Genomic DNA, 20,170 nt, shown 5'->3' on the forward strand with positions numbered 1-20,170 from the left:
ATGCACACTTTGCCATTCATTTCATGTAAATTACTTAGTGGAGAGTAAAAAAGACAGTTTTTATTCTGCTTTGCTTCTCTATTTACACATCACTTTCATGGCCAAGGAAGGTCTCTGTCTCTGGATATCATCACCATGTCAGGAAAAAGGAGCAAAAGCTGAAATCGGGTATTTTGGAGGTGTGGAACATATAAATAAATAAATATATTTATAAAAAATAAATTCTGTTTAGAGTTTTTGAGAATCATACTGGTTTTTCAAAATTGAAAAAAGTTGTTGTAAATCTCCATAAATAAATAATATTCTGAATATGCTGTCATTCTGTATTCCAGATATTCGTACAACTACTTGTCTTTTATTTAGACCACACTGGGCTTCTACACTGGTGGCTTGTTTAGGGCAGAAATGTACTTAGAACTGGTTTGTCTTTACCTCCTGGTGAAGCTGGCCTGAGGGGAAGATTTTGTGTGAGGGCATGAAATTACTGAAGTCTTCATTTTATACTTGGTGGAGAAGCCAACTCCAGGTCTGAAGAGTATTATTACGTCTAACTGGTCAACTTATATATGGCATTAGAATGGAAAATTACAAAGTAGAAGAATTCATCTCCAAGGGATCAGTTATAAAAGTATATTAATTTTCTGTACTTTATGCATTCTTTTTTCTTTTATAAGAGTTCAGCATTTGACAACTTCAACCTTATCCAAGCAAGTACTACTTATTTGTGCTGAGACTACAAAAAAAAAGATAATAATAGAAGATAAAGGAGAAAAAACTGAACAGAATTGTTCATTACATTTTAAAATGTAAAACGTCAGAAATATGGCATTTGACCTCAGTGGAAGTGTTATGCCACTTGACAAACAAAAATTACTGTATAAAATGAAGTAAAACGTGAAAATACCTGAGAAATGCGGAAATATTAATTATTTGTCATCACAGTGTTGAATTTTAATTTTTTATAGCAAATTATTTGTATACTGTTAATATAAGAAGGATGGGGGGCCTTTAGCATTAAAATGGTGCCTACATCAGACATTGTCTATATACACAATAACCCACACATACATTTTGGAAATAGTTTTTTAGCTGAAACTAACAATTCTGTGCAGTTGTTAATATGTGCTAAAATATTTCACTAGACATTTATAAGCAATGCAAACTGAAAGCAATTACTGAGAACTTTGAACTAAAAATAAACTTTTACTCAATTACCTAGTTAATCACAATAAAAGTGTCTTGTGGTTTTTAAAACTCAACCAATTTGCAATACTATTCAATTACTCCCCCCCCCCCGCCCGCCCCGGGGCAGACAGACCTAGCCTAAGGCAACAGTAAATATACACAATATATTCAAAATATATTCAGAAGCTTCATGTTGCATCTATGCATAGAATAACACGTTCTATGCGGTCTGATTGGAGGAAAGCAGAAAAGGTCAGCTGCCCCGAGATACAACTATCATTTGTGTGCTCAGGACTTTGAATACTCTTTAGGAAGGAGACAGAGGAAGGAAGCACAGAAATTCATTATCAGAGATTACATATTATCAAATCTAGCATAGTTTGTTGTTAGATTAGCTAGCCTAGCAGGTTGGAAGTTTCAAAGGGAATGGGACACTGAGTCAATATATTTTTGTTGTGGGGAAGCTTAGTAGGAGAGGCTGAGTAAGTGGGGCTCTGCCAGGGAAAGCCAACCTAGATGAAGCGACTTAACAAGGGCCCACTGGAAAACTGGATGATACGAGAGGTAGTCAGCAAGCTGAAAGAAAATTGATGCCACGTTACCTCCATTCTATTAATATCTTAGTCTCAATACAATGTCTGTTACAAAAACATATTTAGCCACTAAAATATAGATATATGAAAGAAGCATGCACTTACATTTCCACATTACTCAACACACTGTACTAATGATTAAGTATTTATTATGTTTTTACCTGTCAAAATCAGACTCAATTCTGGGTGACGTTCTGAATCTTTCTACTGGAGGATATCTTCGGTATCTCCCTGATTGGCCATGAGATCTCTCTGAAGGGATGTGCAATCTCCCTGAGAGGATATGAGATCTCCCTGATGGGACATAAGATCTCCCTGGAAGGATATGAGCTCTCCCTGATGGAACATAAGATCTCTCTAATGGGACATGAGATCTCACTGGTAGGACATAAGATCTCCCTGATAGAACATGAGATCTCTCTGAGTGACCATAAGATCTCTCAGTGTGGCCACGATATCTCTCTAATTGGCTATGAAATCTTTCTGTGTGGCCACGGGATCTCTCTAATTGGCTATGAGATCTTTCTGTGTAGCCACGAGATCTCTCTGTGTAGCCATGAGATCTCTCTGTGTAACCATGAGATCTCTCTCTGTAGCCAAGAGATCTCTCTGTGTAGCCATGAGATCTCTCTGTGTAACCATGAGATCTCTCTCTGTAGCCAAGAGATCTCTCTCTGTAGCCATGAAATCTTTCTGTGTAGCCACGAGATCTTTCTGTCTGGGCATGAGCTCTCTCTGACCAGCCATGAGCTCTCTCTGACCGACCATGAGCTCTCTCTAATTGGCCACGAGCTCTCTCCAGTTGGCCACGAGATCTTTCCGGTTGGCCACGAAATCTCTCCATTTGGCCACGAGATCCCTCCGGTTGGCCCTGGGATCTCTCTGACTGGCCCCAGGATCTCTCTGACTGCCCACGGGATCTCTCCGGTTGGCCCCAGGATCTCTCCGACTGGCCACGGGATCTCTCCGACTGGCCACGGGAACTCTCCGACTGGCCACCGGAACTCTCCGACTGGCCACCAGAACTCTCCGACTGGCCACCGGAACTCTCCGACTGACCACCGGAACTCTCCGACTGGCTACCAGAACTCTCGGACTGGCTACGAGAACTCTTGGACTGGCCACGAGAACTCTCGGACTGGCTACGAGAACTCTTGGACTGGCCACGCGATCTCTCCGATTGATCTGGAGATCTCTCTGACTGGCCACGCGATCTCTCGGATTGGCCTGAAGATCTCTCCAACTGGCCACTAGAACTCTCTGACTGGCCACGAGACCGCTCGGATTGGCCTCGAGAGCTCTCTGACTGGCCATGAGAACTCTCTGACTGGCCACGAGATCGCTCGGATTGGCCTCGAGAGCTCTCTGACTGGCCATGAGAACTCTCTGACTGGCCACGAGATCTTTCCCACTGGCCGTGAGATCTTTCTGACTGGCCATGAGAACTCTCTGACTGGCTACAAGAACTCTCTGACTGGCCACGAGATCTTTCCCACTGGCCGTGAGATCTTTCTGACTGGCCATGAGAACTCTCTGACTGGCTACAAGAACTCTCTGACTGGCCACGAGATCTCTCTGAATGGTGTTGATTTTCTGATGATTGGCCTTGAGATCCTTCCAGTTGATGCTGGTTCCCCTCTGACTGGCTTCCACTCCTCTCTGCTTGGGACTTAGAATTTTCATTGCACTTCTCCTGCAAAGAACCACAATTTTGCAAAACAAATATAATGATATTTTGTCAAAGCCATTTCTATGGGCAATTTTTTTAAAAATTTCATTGCCCCTATTTTTATAGACTAAACAGTTTTCAGAACTAACTGTTCAAAGCACCAGGAGGGAATAAGAAACAATCTCTGCTCTCAATGGAATTTAAAATAATCCTTAATATTAAGAATTATATTACATTTAGGGCCTTTTATGTTGGTTAATTCTGAGTGTTTATTTACCTGCTTATTTACAGGCTGCTTGTTTAAAGAGCTTTGTCCAGGCTTGAATCCAGAGGGTTCTTTGTATGGTTTTGTATCATTTCCTTCCTCAGTGTTCTCTCTGAATCTTGAGAATCCTTTGAAAAAATAATTATTTTCTGTATTTTCAGTGAGTAAATTCAACATACCTCTCAGAAATATTATCTGTAACCTCACTGTTTTAACGCTATGCACTGGGTTTTGCAAAACTTGACATTTCATTAGTCTGATATCATCTGAGTCTAGGAATCTAGGAGTCTAGGATATCATCGAATTCTAGGAAAGTCTTTGCCATACTGTTTCTATTTGCATACCTTAATATAGTAGTCTTCTTTGTATACAATACTTCAAATTTGTTTTCATATGCCAACAAAGTTGGGGCATATCATCTATCTACTAGAAAAAGGAGATGGAGAAAAACTGTCTGCTTTGTATTAATCATGTGACTATTTGCCTCAGTTGTCTGCTTTGCTTTGGGTGTAAAGACAGTTTAAGAAACAAAGAAGATGGATCTCCAAAAGGCTCACAAAGATCAATCTTATGGTTAGTTAGAAACATGAGAATGGGATGGGGCGCCTGGGTGGCTCAGTCGGTTAAGCATCCGACTCTTGGTTTTGGCTCAGGTCATGGTCTCACGGTTGTGGGCTGGAGCCCCGTACTGGGCTCTGCGCTCAGCACACACTCTGCCTGTCCTTCTCCCTCTGCTCCTCCCTGAGTGCGTGCTCTCTCTCTAAAATAAATTTTTAAAAAAGAAACATGAGAATAAGCCACCTCACCATTCTTAGCAGCTTTGTTCCCGTAATAACCACCAACCCTCCATGTCTCAGAACGCGCCAAGCCATTGAAGGATTCAAACAAGGACTATAATGAAACTGGGTGGGCAACTGGCAGGGACTTGGAGTGGTATGCGCACTGTCAAGATGATTGCAGCCTGCTGACTAAACCATGGAGAGCCTTAATTGTTGGGAAGGCTTCTCTACAATGGCAGTCTGCAGCACATTCTTATTAAAATATGCAGACTGCACTGACCGATAGGATTAGAAATACAAAAAAGGCTTTCTTCATGTTCTGTACTCTGCCGTACAGCATTTGTTTTTTCAGAATGTGGATGCCATGGTGCTCAGATTATTAACCATGCTCTTACCCCTCCTGTATTGCCTCCTAAAGGTGAAATTAGACCAACCAGGCAGGCTTGTGAACAGGTATAAAACATTTATCATTCTCATCCTGCTTTCCCTTATGGCAGAAACACATATAAATTTTAAAAATTGTTTTCATTTGTCATGGCATAAATTCTTACCAAACCTATATGCCTACATTTCCAAGAAAAATAAAACTAGGAACATAATGCAACTTTAGAATACATTCCAAGTTTGAGAATTTTCTTACCTAGTTATTCACAAGTATTTCATATTCTTTGCAACATTTGATTTTTAGTATACTTTACCTCTTTGCCAGCGATGCCTACGAGCATTTGCTTGCTGTCTTGAAATTGGGTTGTTTTCTTTATGGATCTGTGTTCCATGGCTTTTTGGTTCAGTGTTTTTACTTTCTAACTTTTTAAGGATTATAATGTCATCTGTATTAGAAACACATGAAAAATGAAGACAATAGAAAAAGCCAAATTACAACGTGTCGCAAGTGAATAATCTATATTCTACCTCATATTTCAGAACATTGTAAAAACTGGTAGCCCTGAAAAATGATAACAGTATAATAATAATGATAACAAAGATCAAACAATGCAGACATTTTAGGGTTAGTTTCCTGGAGCAATAAAGAGAAAAATTCCTGTTCAACAGATTTATACTAACTCCATTTATGCAAAAATAAAATACTTTCAGGGCGCCTGGGTGGCTCAGTCAGTTAAGCGTCTGCCTTCGACTCAGGTCATGATCCCGGGGTCCTGGGATCGAGCCCCGCATCAGGCTGCCTGCTCCGCGGGGAGCCTGCTTCTCCCTCTGCCTCTGCTCCCCGCCCCCACTCATGCTCATGCACACATGCTCTCTCTCCCTCTCACTCACAAAAAATAAGCAAATTAAATAAATAAAATAAAATACTTTCAGAGTAAAGTAGCCAAAAGGGAACTAAATGTTGTAGTTTCAGAGAAACACAGAGCAATAGTGTCATTCCTGATGAAATGTAAGTGCTAGACAATTAGCTGAATTTATTTTCGTGAATTGCAAGAGAGGAAGCAGTAGTGATGGACATTCAGAGGAGATACCAAAAAGGCAAGGAATTAAGATTAGTGCAGTAGCAGGAAGCAATCAGACTTTAGTTTGTAGTCAGGCATGTTTTAATACACTCATGCAGAGAGCACTTATGTGGCACGATCTGAAGGATGAGAGACACGTACAACCTGCTTTAAAATATCTCTCCTAACATCTGGGATGGGAAGATTTAATGGTGGGATGTTCTATCAATGGATGAAAGGTTACTTAGGTCAAGGGACCTTTAGAAATAAGCACAAGCTAGGTATTTGGAAGGAACTAGAGATACTAGAAGAGAGAGGTGGAGTTGGGAAAGGTACAAAAGAGGAGGCAGTTGTACACCAAAGATTTACTAATGCCTTCATTATTTTGCTTAGTACTAGTCCTGCCTCGGGTCTCCAAAAATCTGAGTCTGATTTTCTTTTAAATGGCTGGCATCTTAAAAAGTAGGGCTAAACTCAACAATCAATTGAGTACCATTTCTTGACAAGCCTATTTTAAGCCTTTGTTCTGTCTGTCTGTTGGCAGCCAATGGTTATAACATCTTGCAAAGACATAGCCTTTAATGTTCTGTTCCTTGTATTCCTTCTGCATGCTCTTACCTTCTCATTTTCTCCCTCTATTCTTTCCCCTGTATTTGACTTTTAAAATCTGTACAAATCTCAGTACAGGATTCTTCCTCATTACAGTATAAGAGAGTTCACTAATCAGAACATCTTGCAGAAGGGAGGAGCAAGATGGCAGAGGAGTAGGAGACCTAAATTTCATCTGGTCCCAGAAATTCAGCTAGATAGGGATCAAACCACTCTGAACACCTGCAAACTCAACAGGAGATCAAAGAAAAGAATAGCAGCAATCCTATGAACAGAAATACGACCACCGGCTGGAAGGTAGGACATGAGGAGAAGTGAATCTGAGGCGATATTCAGGAAGATAGCCCGCGGCGGGAGGGAGGCTCCTCAGCCGGCTACCGGAGCACAAAATTGGAACTTTTAGAAGTCTGCTCTACTGAGGGACATCGCTCCAGTGGCTAAGCAGGGGGTGGAACCCTCGCTGGGACATGTGGTCTCAGGGCCCTCAGGGTCACAGAAAGACTGGGGTACCTCACTGTGGCAGAGCTCCCAGGTATCGGAGCGGGGAAAGCAGCTGCAGAGACAGACTGAGGAGTGGGCTCTCAGCTCGGGGTTACCATAAACCGTGATCCACGGCACAGTCGGGCCACTGCTCTTCCAGCAGGGACCCAACAAGCGGCAGATCTGGGGATACTCCCCTTCCTCCCTGGGGAGAAATGGCAAGGAAGCACACTGCAGGAATCTGCTGGGTTTGGAGACTCTAAACAGGGTTGTGTGCCAGAGACAGAAACGCTCATTCACAGGCTGGGTGAGCACGGAGTGCAGCCAGAGACCGGGGAGACAGGAGTGATTGACTGCTTTGCTCTGAGGGCTCACTGAGAAGTGGGATCCCAAGATCTAGGCTCCTCTGGGAGGAGGAGGGTGGAGCAATTCCACCTCAGGCAAACACATTTGAAAATCACCACGACAGGCCCCTCCCCCAGAAGATCAGCAAGAACAACCAGCCAAGACCAAGTTTACCGATCAATGAGAACTGCAAAATTCCAGCGCTAGGGGAATACAGCACAAAAAATTCATGGCTTTTTTCCCATGATTCCTTAGTCTTTCAAATTTAATTTTAAAATTTTCTTTTTCTTTTACTATTTCTTTTTTTCTGAATTTTTTGTCTTTCCTTTTTCAACCAACATCTTATCAATTCCTTTTTAAAAATATTTTTTAATTATCATTTTTACAATCATATTCTATCCCTTCATTGTACTTAACCTTATTTTGTGTATATATATATATAAGTTTTCACTCTTTAAACTTTTGGGAGAATTTCTTCTAACAGACCAAAACATACCCTAAATCTAGTGTATGGCTTTATCCTAGTCTCCCACCTGATCACATTCTCCCCCCCTTTTTTTTTAATTTTTCTTTTCTTTTTTTAACCAAATTCTTATCCTATCAATTCCTTTTTTAAAATCCTTTTAAATTTTCATCTTTATAGTCATATTCCATCCCTTCATTGTATTTATTCTTATTTTTGTAAAAATACGTAAGTTTTTCTTTCCTTAAAATTTTGGGAAGCAGTTTCTTCCAACAGACTGCAATACACCCAAAATCTAGTGTGTGGCTCTGTTCCATTACCAGCCTGATCATATTCTTTTTTTTCTTTCATTCTTTTCTGCCCGGCTTCGGGTCTCTTCTGATTTGTTTAGTGTGTATTTTTCTGGGATCATTTTTACCTTTTTAGCATTTTGTTCTCTCATTCATCTGTTCTCCTCTGGACAAAATGACAATATGGAAAAACTCACCTCAAAAAAAAAAGAACAAGAGGCAGTACCTATTGCCAGGGACCTAATGAATACGGACATTAGTAAGATGTCAGAACTAGAGTTCAAAATAATGATTATAAAGATACTAGCTGGGCTTGAAAAAAGCATGGAAGATACTGGAGAAATAAAAGAACTGAAATCTAACGAAGTCGAAATCAAAAAGGCTATTAATGAGGTGCAATAAAAGATGGAGGCTCTAACTGCTAGGATAAATGAGGCAAAAGAGAAAATTAGTGATATAGGAGACCAAATGATGGAGAATAAAGAAGCTGAGAAAAAGATAAACTACTGGATCATGAGGACAGAATTCGAGAGATAAGTGATACCATAAGACAAAACAATATTAGAATAATTGGGATCCCAGAAGAAGGAGAGGGGGTTAGACCGTATATTGGAGCAAATTATAGTGGAGAACTTCCCTAATTTGGGGAAGGAAACAGGCATCAAAATCCTGGAGGCACAGAGAACCCCCCTCAAAATCAATAAAAATAGGTCAACACCCCAACATCTAATAGTAAAACTTACAAGTCTCAGAGAAAACGAGAAAATCCTGAAAGCAGCTTGGACAAGAGGTATGTAACCTACAATAGTAGAAACATTCGACTGGCAGCAGACCTATCCACAGAGACCTGGCAGGCCAGAAAGGACTGGCACGGTATAGTCAGGGCACTAAACGAGAACAATATGCAGCCAAGAATATTATATCCAGGTGAGCTGTCATTGAAAATAGAAGGAGAGACCAAAAGCTTCCAGGACAAAGAAAAACTAAAAGAATTTGCGGACACCAAACCAGCCCTACAAGAAATATTGAAAGGGGTCCTTGAAGCAAAGAGAGAGCCTAAAAGTAACATAGTCCAGAAAGGAACAGAGACAATATACAGTAACAGTCACCAACAGGCCATACAATGGCACTAAATTCATATCTTTCAATAGTTACCCTGAATGTAAATGGCCTAATGCCCCAATCAAAAGACACAGGGTATCAGATTTGATTAAAAAAAAACAAGCCCCATCAATATGCTGCCTGCAAGAGACTCATTTTAGACCCAAAGACAGCACCTCCTGATTTAAAGTGAGGGGTGGAAAACAATTTACCATGCTAATGGACATAAAAAGAAAGCTGGGGTGGCAATCCTTATAGCAGACAAATTAGATTTTAAACTAAAAACTATAATAAGAGATGAGGAGGGACACTATATCATACTTAAGGGGTCTATCCAACAAGATGATCTAACAACTGTAAATATCTATGCCCCTAACATGGGAGCAGCCAATTATATAAGCCAATTAATAACAAAATCAAAGAAACACATCAACAACAATACAATAATAGTGGGGGACTTTAACACCCCCCTCACTGAAATGGACAGATCATTTAAGCAAAAGATCAACAAGGAAATAAAGGCTTTAAATAATACACTGGACCAGATGGACTTCACAGATATATTCAGAACATTCCATCCCAAAACAACAGAATACACGTTCTTCTCTAGTGCCCATGGAACATTCTCCAGAATAGATCACATCCTCGGTCACAAATCAGGTCTCAACTGGTACCAAAAGTTTGGGATCATTCCCTACATATTTTCAGACCACAGTGTTTTGAAACTAGAACTCAATCACAGGAAGAAGATTGGAAAGAACTCAAATACATGGAGGCTAAAGAGCATCCTACTAAAGAATGAATGGGTCAACCAGGAAATTAAAGAAGAATTTAAAAAATTCATGGAAACAAATGAAAATGAAAACACAGCTGTTTGAAATCTTTGGGATGCAGCAAAGGCGGTCCTAAGAGGAAAGTATATAGCAATAGAAGCCTTTCTCAAGAAACAGGAAAGTTCTCAAATACACAACCTCACCCTACACCTAAAGGAGCTGGAGAAAGAACAGCAAATAAAGCCTAAACCCAGCAGGAGAAGAGAAATAATAAAGAGCAGAGCAGAAATCAATGAACTAGAAACCAAAAGAACAGTAGAACAGATCAACGAAACTAGGAGCTGGTTCTTTGAAAGAATTAATACGATTGATAAACCCCTGGCCAGACTTATCAAAAAGAAAAGAGAAAAGACCCAAATAAATAAAATCACGAATGAAAGAGGAGAGATCACAAGGAACACCAAAGAAATACAAACACTTATAGGAACATATTATGAGGAACCACATGCCAGCAAATTAGACAATCTGGAAGAAATGGATGCATTCCTCGAGACATATAAACTACCAAAACTGAACCAGGAAGAAATAAAAAACCTGAACAGACCCATAACCAGTAAGGAAAGTGAAGCAGTCATCAAAAATCTCCCAACAAACAAGAGCCCAGGGCCAGATGACTTACCAGGGAAACACTACCAAACATTTAAAGAAGAATTAATACCTATTCTTCTGACACTGTTCCAGAAAATAGAAATGGAAGGAAAACTTCCAAACTCATTTTATGAGGCCAGCATTACCTTGATCCCCAAACCAGACAAAGACCCCATCAAAAAGGAGAACTACAGACCAATATCCCTGAGGAACATGGATGCAAAAGTTCTCACCAAAATATTAGCCAATAGGATCCAACAGTACATTAAAAGGATTATTCACCATGACCAAGTGGGATTTATCCCCGGGCTGCAAGGTTGGTTCAACATCTGCAAATCAATCAATGTGATACAATACATTAATAAAAGAAAGAACAAGAACCATATGATACTCTCAATGGATGCAGAAACAGCATTTGACAAAGTACAGCATCCTTTCTTGATTAAAACTCTTCAGAGCGTAGGGATAGACGGTACATACCTCAATATCATAAAAGCCATCTATGAAAAACCCACAGCGAATATCATTCTCAATGGGGAAAAACTGAGAGCTTTCCCCCTAAGGTCAGGAACGCGGCAGGGATGTCCACTATCACCACTGCTATTCAACATAGTATTAGAAGTCCTAGCCACAGCAATCAGACAACAAAAAGAAGTAAGAGGCATCCGAATTGGTGAAAAAGTCAAACTCTCACTCTTTGCAGATGATACTTTTATGTGGAAAACCCAAAGAACGCCCCCCCAAAACTGCTAGAACCTCATACAGGAATTCAGTAAAGTGGCAGGATATAAAATCAATGCACAGAAATCAGGGGCATTCCTATACATCAACAACAAGACAGAAGAAGGAGAAATTAAGGAGTCGATCCCATTTACAATTGCACCCAAAACCATAAGACACCTAAGAATAAATCTAACCAAAGAGGCAAAGAATCTGTACTCAGAAAACTATAAAATACTCATGAAAGAAATTGAGGAAGACACAAAGAAATGGAAAAATGTTCCATGCTCATGGATTGGAAGAACAAATATTGTGAAAATGTCTATGCTACCTAGAGCAATCTACACATTTAATGCAATCTTTATCAAAATGCCATGCACTTTTTTCAAAGAAATGGAACAAATAATCCTAAAATTTGTATGGAACCAGAAAAGACCCCGAATAGCCAGAGCAATGTTGAAAAAGAAAAGCAAAGCTGGGGGCATCACAATTCCGGACTTCAAGCTCTGTTGCAAAGCTGTCATCATCAAGACAGTATGGTACTGGCACAAAAACAGACACATAGATCACTGGAAAAGAGTAGAGAGCCCAGAAATGGACCCTCAACGCTATGGTCAACTAATCTTTGACAAAGTAGGAAAGAATGTCCCGTGGAAAACAGTCTCTTCAACAAATGGTGCTGGGGAAACTGGACAGCCACATGCAGAACAATGAAACTGGACCATTTCCTTACACCACACGCAAAAATAGACTCAAAATGGATGAAAGACCTAAATGTGAGACAGGAATCCATCAAAATCCTAGAGGAGAACACAGGCAGCAACCTCTTTGACCTCAGCCGCAGCAACTTCTTCCTAGAAACATCACCAAAGGCAAGGGAAGCCAGGGCCAAAATGAACTATTGGGACTTCATCAAGATAAAAAGCTTTTGCACAGCAAAGGAAACAGTCCACAAAACCAAAAGACAACCGACGGAATGGGAGAAGATATTTGCAAATGACAGATAAAGGGCTAGTATCCAAAGTCTATAAAGAACTTATCAAACTCAACAGAGAACAAATAATCCAGTCAAGAAATGGGCAGAAGACATAAACAGACATTTCTGCAAAGAAGGCATCCAAATGGCCAACAGACACATAAAGAAATGCTCAACATCACTGGGCATCAGGGAAATATAAATCAAAACCTCAATGAGATACCACCTCACACCAGTCAGAATGGCTAAAATTAACAAGTCAGGAAACGACAGATGTTGGCGGGGATGCGGAGAAAAGGGGAACCCTCCTACACTGTTGGTGGGAATGCAAGCTGGTGCAGCCACTCTGGAAAACAGTATGGAGGTTCCTCAAAAAGTTGAAAATAGAGCTACCCTATGACCCAGCAATTGCACTACTGGGTATTTACCCCAAAGATACAAATGTAGTGATCTGAAGGGGCACCTGCAACCCAATGTTGATAGCAACAATGTCCACAATAACCAAACTATAGAAACAGCCTAGATGTCCATGAAGAGATGAATGGATAAAGAAGAGATGAATGGATAAAGAAGATGTGGTATACACACACACACACACACACACACACACACACACACACAGGAATATTATGCAGCCATCAAAAATGAAATCTTGCCATTTACGACATGGATGGAATTATGCTAAGCTAAATAAGTCAATCAGAGAAAGACAATTATCATATGATCTCATTGATATGAGGATTTTGAGAAACAAGACAGAGGATCATAGGGGAAGGGCAGGGAAAATGAAACAAGATGAAACCAGAGAGGGAGACAAAGCATAAGAGACTCTTAATCTCAGGACACAAACTGAGGGTTGCTGAAATACAAGAGGGGGGGAGGGATGGGGTGGCTGGGTGATGGACATTGGGGAGGGTATGTGCAATGTGAGCACTGTGAATTGTGTAAGACTGATGAATCACAGACCTGTACCTCTGAAACAAATAATACATTATATGTTAATTTAAAAAAAAGAAGAACATCTTGCAGGACACCACTTTGTATAATTAATTTGAAACAGAATTGGAAAGAAAATGCTATTTTAATAAGAATATCACATTGAAATGGAGGGTCACTAGCTGGGTGCTGCTGGGTGCTCATACACCAAAGACTTTTTTAATCTCCAACCCCTCCCCCTTGTCAGCCCTGAAACAATGGCCAACCAGGCTTGCAGGGACACAGTGAGATGGGTGACTTCCTAGATAGGAGAGCAAAACCTCAGAGAGGACAAAGTGAGGAGTATGCTTCTCCCTGAGTCAGTGGTTTCACAAGGCCCTGAGGCCATGAGAGAGTGCTCTGGGACCAGTCTGTCTGGTGGCCCTCACGGACAATTTTCAGTGACTACATTTTTCCTGACTTCTGAGTCACCAAAAATAAGGCAAGCTCCATCTTAGAATCACATGAGGATTAAATAAGATGGAAAAAGTCTTATGCTCATGCAGTACTACAGGTACTGTTGAGAAACATCAAGCCAATGCTTTATTCCAGGGATGGCTGAATGGATAAACCATGTGGATCCATAATAACACCTTTCAATTGGGATAGTACTTGAAAGTTTACAAAGCACTTCCATATAAAATCTCTTGACACAGTGCCTGGCATACATGTGACACTCAATAAATGAGACAGTAAATGAACAAACACTTATTGAGTGTCTCATGTGTGTCAGATAGTGCACCCCCACTCTTAAAGGGCAGCAGAGATTAGCCTCACTTTTTTTTTTTTTAAAGATTTTATTTATTTTTTGACAGAGAGAGAGCCAGCGAGAGAGGGAACACAAGCAGGGGGAGTGGGGGAGGGAGAAGCAGGCTTCCTGCTGAGCAGGGAGCCCGATGTGGGGCTCGATCCCAGGACCCTGGGATCATGACCTGAGCTGAAGGCAGATGCTTAATGACTAAGCCACCCAGGCGCCCCATCCTCACTTTTTAAAGAAGGAAACAGACTTACATGACTTTCTTTTCTTTCTTTTTCTTTTTTTTTTTAGAGATTTTATTTATTTATTTGATAGAGAGAGAGGGAGAGCACAAGCAGGGAGAGCGGCAGGCAGAGGGAGAAGGAGAAGCAGGCCCCCCCCCTCATGGAGCAGGGAGCCCGACTTGGGCCTCGATCCCAGGACCCCAGGATCATGACCTGAGCCGAAGGCAGATGCTTCACTGACTGAGCCACCCAGGCGCCCCCTTATCTGACTTTCTTGAGGGCAAAAGATTAATATGTTAAGAAGCCAGGACAGATTCTAAATCCAAGGTTCTTGCCACTACATTACACTTCCTCCTTCAAAAGCTCAGCTATCCCTGGGGCGCCTGGGGGGCTCAGTCGGTGAAGCGTCTGCCTTCTGCACAGGTCATGATCCCGGGGTCCTGGGATGGAGTCCTGAGTCAGAGTTGGAGTTGGAGTTGGAGTCGGAGTTGGTGTCAGGCTCCCTGCTCAGCAGGGAGTCTGCTATTCCCTCCTTCTGCCCCTCCCCCTGCTTGTGCATTCTCTGTCTCTCAAATAAATAAATAAAATTTTTTAAAAAAGAGAAAAAAAAAGCTCGGCTATCCCAAGAATGAGGAGAGCAGCACCCAGCTAGTGACCGTCCATTTGAATGTGATATTCTTATTAAAATAGCATTTTCCTTTCAATTGTTTCCAATTAATGACACAAAGTCAAGTTTAGCCCTCAAGTAGTATAAGGCCACTGCTAATACAGTATTCGAGCACTCACTTTGACCTGTCCCCTGGCTTTACAGAGATTGACGGTCATTGTTCACATTCAACAAATAGATATAGGTTTCATATCTGCTACTTGGCCAATAGCATCAAGATATTTTGACTTACAGTAATTATTCTAGAAGAGAGAAGGTAGAAATAGACTATGATATCCATCCAAATATACCAAAAGGAGACTCTCTGGGTGAAAAATACATTATTTTCCCACTTATTTAGCCTTACTCTAAGGCTGTTTATCACCCTAAGGCTTTTGTTATGGTACTGACATTTACATTTTCATAAAAATAGTCACTGATTGCACCCAATTTAGCCTCATATGTGATAGTACTGGCTTTTCTTTAAAATATCAGCAGCCCTGGGGCTCCTGGGTGGCTCAATTGGTTAAGCATCCAACTCTTGGTTTCAGCTCAGGTTATGATCTCATGGGTCCTGAGATCAAGCCCCACGTCCCTTGGGCTCCACTGTCAGCAGGGAGTCTGCTTAAAGATTCTCTCCCTCTGCCCCTCCTCACACTCGCGTTTTTTTTCTCTCTCTCTCCCCCCCACCTCTGTAAACTAAATAATTAAATCTTTAAAATATCAGCAGCCCTGTAATATGGGTTCAGGTTTAATGATGACACCCACAGCTGCTATATAAAATTCACTTAACTAATGGGAAATTCAATTTTGTCTTTTAGTATTTTTTCATTTTTGTCATATTTTCCCGCAGTTAAATTTCATGTCAGAGGGCTCACTTGTGCAAGGGAAGATAAGCACCGCAAAGTAGAATGCAGGAAAACAAGCAAAACGGACATGGACAGCAGGACAGTCTATATAGTCAGACCTGACAGTCTGTAACACAGGTAATTGAAACTCTGTTTAAAAGCTGAAAAGGACGTCAGCAGTATGTTTTAGACTTGAAAATAATCACCCACATGTATGTTTCATTTAAACAGCCTCCTAAGGCACCTGGGTGGCTCAGTATGTTAAGCGTTTGCCTTTGGCTCAGGTCATGATATCAGGATCCGGGGATTGAGCCCCACATCAGGCTCCCTGCTCAGCGAGGAGTCGGCTTCTCCCTCTGGCCCTCCCCCTGCTTGTGCTCTCTCTCTCTCTCTCTCTTAAAAACAAATAAATAAATATTTAAAAAAGAATAAAATAAACTGCCTACTAAAAACAAAACAAAACACCAAAAATCTGCCTCCTAAATTAGCTTTCCTGAAATAAGACGAAAATATAGCATTCACTAAAATATAAAGGTGAAAAGAAGCCTAGAATCACCCTGAATCTGGAATGGAAACAACTGAGTGGAAAAACACCAATCCCTTATTTTACAAATGAGAAAACTGCAGCCCAGAGAGAAGTGGTGCACCCAAGGTTAGCAAATGGCAGAAATGGGATGAGAACAGACATCTCCTCAACACAAAGGGTTTTTAAAGTCATGCTAAGATTTTTCTTTTTTTTAAAGATTTTATTTATTTTTGGGGGCGCCTGGGTGGCTCAGTTGTTAAGTGTCTGCATTCGGCTCAGGTCATGATCCCGTGGTCCTGGGATCAAGCCCCGCATCATCGGGCTCCCTGCTCAGTGGGAAGCCTGCTTCTCCCTCTTCCACTCTCCTGCTTGTGTTCCTTCTCTCTCTGTCTCTCTCTGCCAAATAAATAAATCAAAGATTTTATTTTTTGACACACACACACAGAGAGAGAGAGCACAAGCAGGGGGAGTGGCAGGCAGAGGGAGAGGGAGAAGCAGGCTCCTCACCGAGCAGGGAGCCCCATGCAGGGCTGGATCCTAAGACCCTGGGATTATGACCTGAGCTGAAGGCAGTTGCCCCACTGACTGAGCCACCCAGGCGCCCCAGTGCTAAGATTTTTCAACATTATCTGTATCCTATAGGTCAGGTATTTCTGTACCCTGACTGTGCATCAGAATCACCTGAAGACATTGATTTTAAAAATACGGAGTCCCTATGCAAGATTATGATTCAGTAGGACTGGAATGGGACTCAAGTATTTGTTTTTTAAAGTCCTCCAAGGGACTCTGATGTTTAGCCCAAATTGTCAGCAACTGCTGTGAGCAAACGAAGAAACGTCAAAGAGCATACGAGTGAGATTATGAAATTGATGCTTTGGCGAAATAGCAATTTATGATCAGCAGTAAATTGTAGAATAAAGTCAAATTACAAAAAAGGAAAACTATTTCGGGGTAGGCAGAGGGACGGCAATAGTCCAAGCATGAAGAGATCAAAGTTTATACTAAGGTGGTGCCAGGGGGAAATGTAAAAGAGAAACAAAAAGTCCTCTCCCCATTCACCTCAGATGCAATGGGAGGGGCATCCACAGACCCACCCCCTTCTACTCATCCACTTGTAAGCACAGAGCTCTTTCCCCAGAATTCACACTATTCTCCCTGAACCACCAGTTACCCAAGATAACTCCTCAAGTCACCAAGGAAATGAGGCTGTATGGGGAAGGAAGAGGAACCCATAAAGAGATGTTCTTAGAACTATAGTAAGGGAGAGGTCTTCCTAGAATTCTCCGTTTGACCCTGAAATACATTATTGCATAACATATTATTATAAACAGTTGTTGCAATCCAAGTATCACTGAATGGACTTTTGTGCACTGCCCTAGAATCCTACTCACCCTTTATAATATTGTTTCGACAGGGAAATTCTTCTTGCATCCAACAGCTGTCATACAAATGAGGTACTGGAGCACAACAACACTTTGACAGCTGGGAACTGCCTGTATATGATTAAGTACCAACTGAATAATGCAGAGACGAACTACGCCAAGACCGCAGAGAAAAGACAAACTACTGAGTACTGGAACAGCTGCAACATCTTTGTGGCAGAGCTGGGAAAGATGGATAGGGTGTGAATGAGGGGAAAGATCCCGGCACTCAAAGAAAGAGAAACAACACAAGAAAAGTCTTGGAGCCAGGAATTAATACAGTGTGTTCAGGGAGATCAGCTTGGCTAGAATGGAAGATTAGTGCTGGAGAGTTCTGGGGGAAAGGTTAGACCAACAAGGTAGATGATGAAAAGCCTTGAGTGTCAGGACACCTGGGTGGCTCAGTCGGTTGAGCATCCGACTTTGGCTCAGGTCATGATCTCAGGGTTGTGGGATGGAGCGTGGAATGGAGCCCAGGATGGAGCCCGGCATCCAGCCCGGCATCGCGTCGGCCTCTGCGCTCAGCAGGGAGTCTGCTGAAAATTCTCTCGCTCTCTCCCTCTCTGTTCCTCCTCCCCACTCATGCTCTTTCTTTCTCTCTCTCTCTAAAGTAAATAAATAAATCTTTTTTTAAATAAAAAGGAGGGGCGCCTGGGTGGCTCAGTCGTTAAGTGTCTGCCTTCGGCTCAGGTCATGACCCCAGGATTCTGGGATGGAGCCCTGCTTCGGGCTCCCTGCTCAGTGGGAGGTCTGCTTCTCCCTCTCACACTCTCCCTGCTTGTGTTCCCTCTGTCGCTGTCTCTCTCCCTGTAAAAAAATAAATAAAATCTTAAAAAAAAAAAAAAAGCCTTGGGTGTCAGTATCTCAATGTACAGTAAGGGACAGGAGCTAAGGCACAAGTAGTGAGGGTTACAGATGAGGGCGAGGGGAGAACGCCATACTATCTCTAGCAGTGCCATCTCAAACTATCAAATAATAAGCATTTACTGAGAGCATTCTATGTGCTTGGCAATATGCTAGGTATTATCTGAAATCAGGAAATTGATCAATGCTTTTTTTTAGTTTTTTTTTTTTTTTAAGATTTTATTTATTTATGAGACAGAGAGAGCGAGCACAAGCAAGGGGAGTACCAAGCAGAGGGAGAAGGAGAAGCAGGCTCCCCGCTGAGCAAGGAGCCCAATGCGGGACTTGATCCCAAGACCCTGAGATCATGACCTGAGCTGAAGGCAGACGCTTCACCTACTGAGCCACCCAGGTGCCCCAGTGCTTTTTAAATAATAGAGAGAGGGGCCTCTGGATGGCTCAGTCTGAGGAGTGCATGACTCTTGATCTCAGGGTCGTGAGTTTGAGCCCCACGATGGGTATAGAGATTACTTAAATAAATAAAAACTTAAAAAAATAATAGAGAATTGATATTATCACTGCACAGCTATTTGAAAGGAAACTGCATCTTTTCTGTGATCCAATAATTTTCATTTCATTTGACTGTCTTTAGAAACTAAGTCCACATTTTAAAGGAAACTTGTTTTAGCAAAAACTGTAAAGCTGCCTAGACTACAAAAGGAGGGTAATCAAAGAAAAGGTGAATGCTAGGCATATTTAAATATAACATTACATCTTTAAAAGCAAATGCGTTTGGTATATTCCAAGTCCAGCTCTGCATGGCTCCCAATCAAGTAGAAAAGCTTTATATAATGTAGATCTTTTATCTCACCTCTCGCCAAATGCTGACTATTCCATTTCTCTTTGCACTTAGAAGACCGATATGGTGTCACCTCAGGACAAGCCTGTATGGCATAGTACCTGTCTAAACTATTGTAAGATGCAAACATCAGTATCTAAGTTACAAAGTGATGAAAGTCAAGTGAGTAGGAAATTTTAATCTTGAAAGTGCTTCAGATTCAAAATGGAGAAAAGAAATTTATTTTAGTTTTATAATCTTAAACATCCATTCTCTGCTGGATTTTCTAGAAATAAACCTAGCACAATTTCATAAGTAAATAAACCTAGTACAATTTCATAAGTATTTCATATTAAATTAACAAATGTTCAAATTGAAATATAATTGAAAAAATGGTATTAGGAAAAGGCATCTATGCCCCAACATAAAAATGTACCATGAGGGGCACCTGCATGGCTCAGTTGTTAAGCGTCTGCCTTCAGCTGGGGTCATCATCCCAGGTCCTGGGATCGAGCCCCACATCAGACTCCCTGCTCAGCGGGAAGCCTGCTTCTCCCTCTCCCACTCCCCCTGCTTGTGTTCCCTCTCTCACATTCTCTATCAAAAAAATAAATAAAATCTTTAAAAAAAAAAAATGTACCACGAGACTAAAAAAACAAAAAAACAAAAACGAACAAAACCTCAGGTATAGCCAAGTGAAAGTATCGATAAATTTAACAGTGACATTCTTTTTTTCTTTTTTTAAAGATTT

General features: G+C 41.3%; 1 protein-coding gene across 1 annotated transcript in view; it reads right to left on the bottom strand.

The window, feature by feature from the left end:
• Positions 1-20,170, bottom strand: part of LUZP4 (leucine zipper protein 4) — a 43,177-nt gene that overhangs the window by 14,343 nt on the left and 8,664 nt on the right. Inside the window, 5 exon segments of the mRNA XM_027608686.2 lie at positions 1,940-2,966; positions 2,969-3,122; positions 3,124-3,471; positions 3,725-3,840; positions 5,190-5,321. Coding sequence (XP_027464487.2) covers positions 1,940-2,966; positions 2,969-3,122; positions 3,124-3,471; positions 3,725-3,840; positions 5,190-5,321 — 1,777 coding nt within the window.

The sequence above is a fragment of the Zalophus californianus genome, chromosome X (genome assembly GCF_009762305.2).
Source record: "Zalophus californianus isolate mZalCal1 chromosome X, mZalCal1.pri.v2, whole genome shotgun sequence".
Classification (NCBI taxonomy): domain Eukaryota; kingdom Metazoa; phylum Chordata; class Mammalia; order Carnivora; family Otariidae; genus Zalophus; species Zalophus californianus.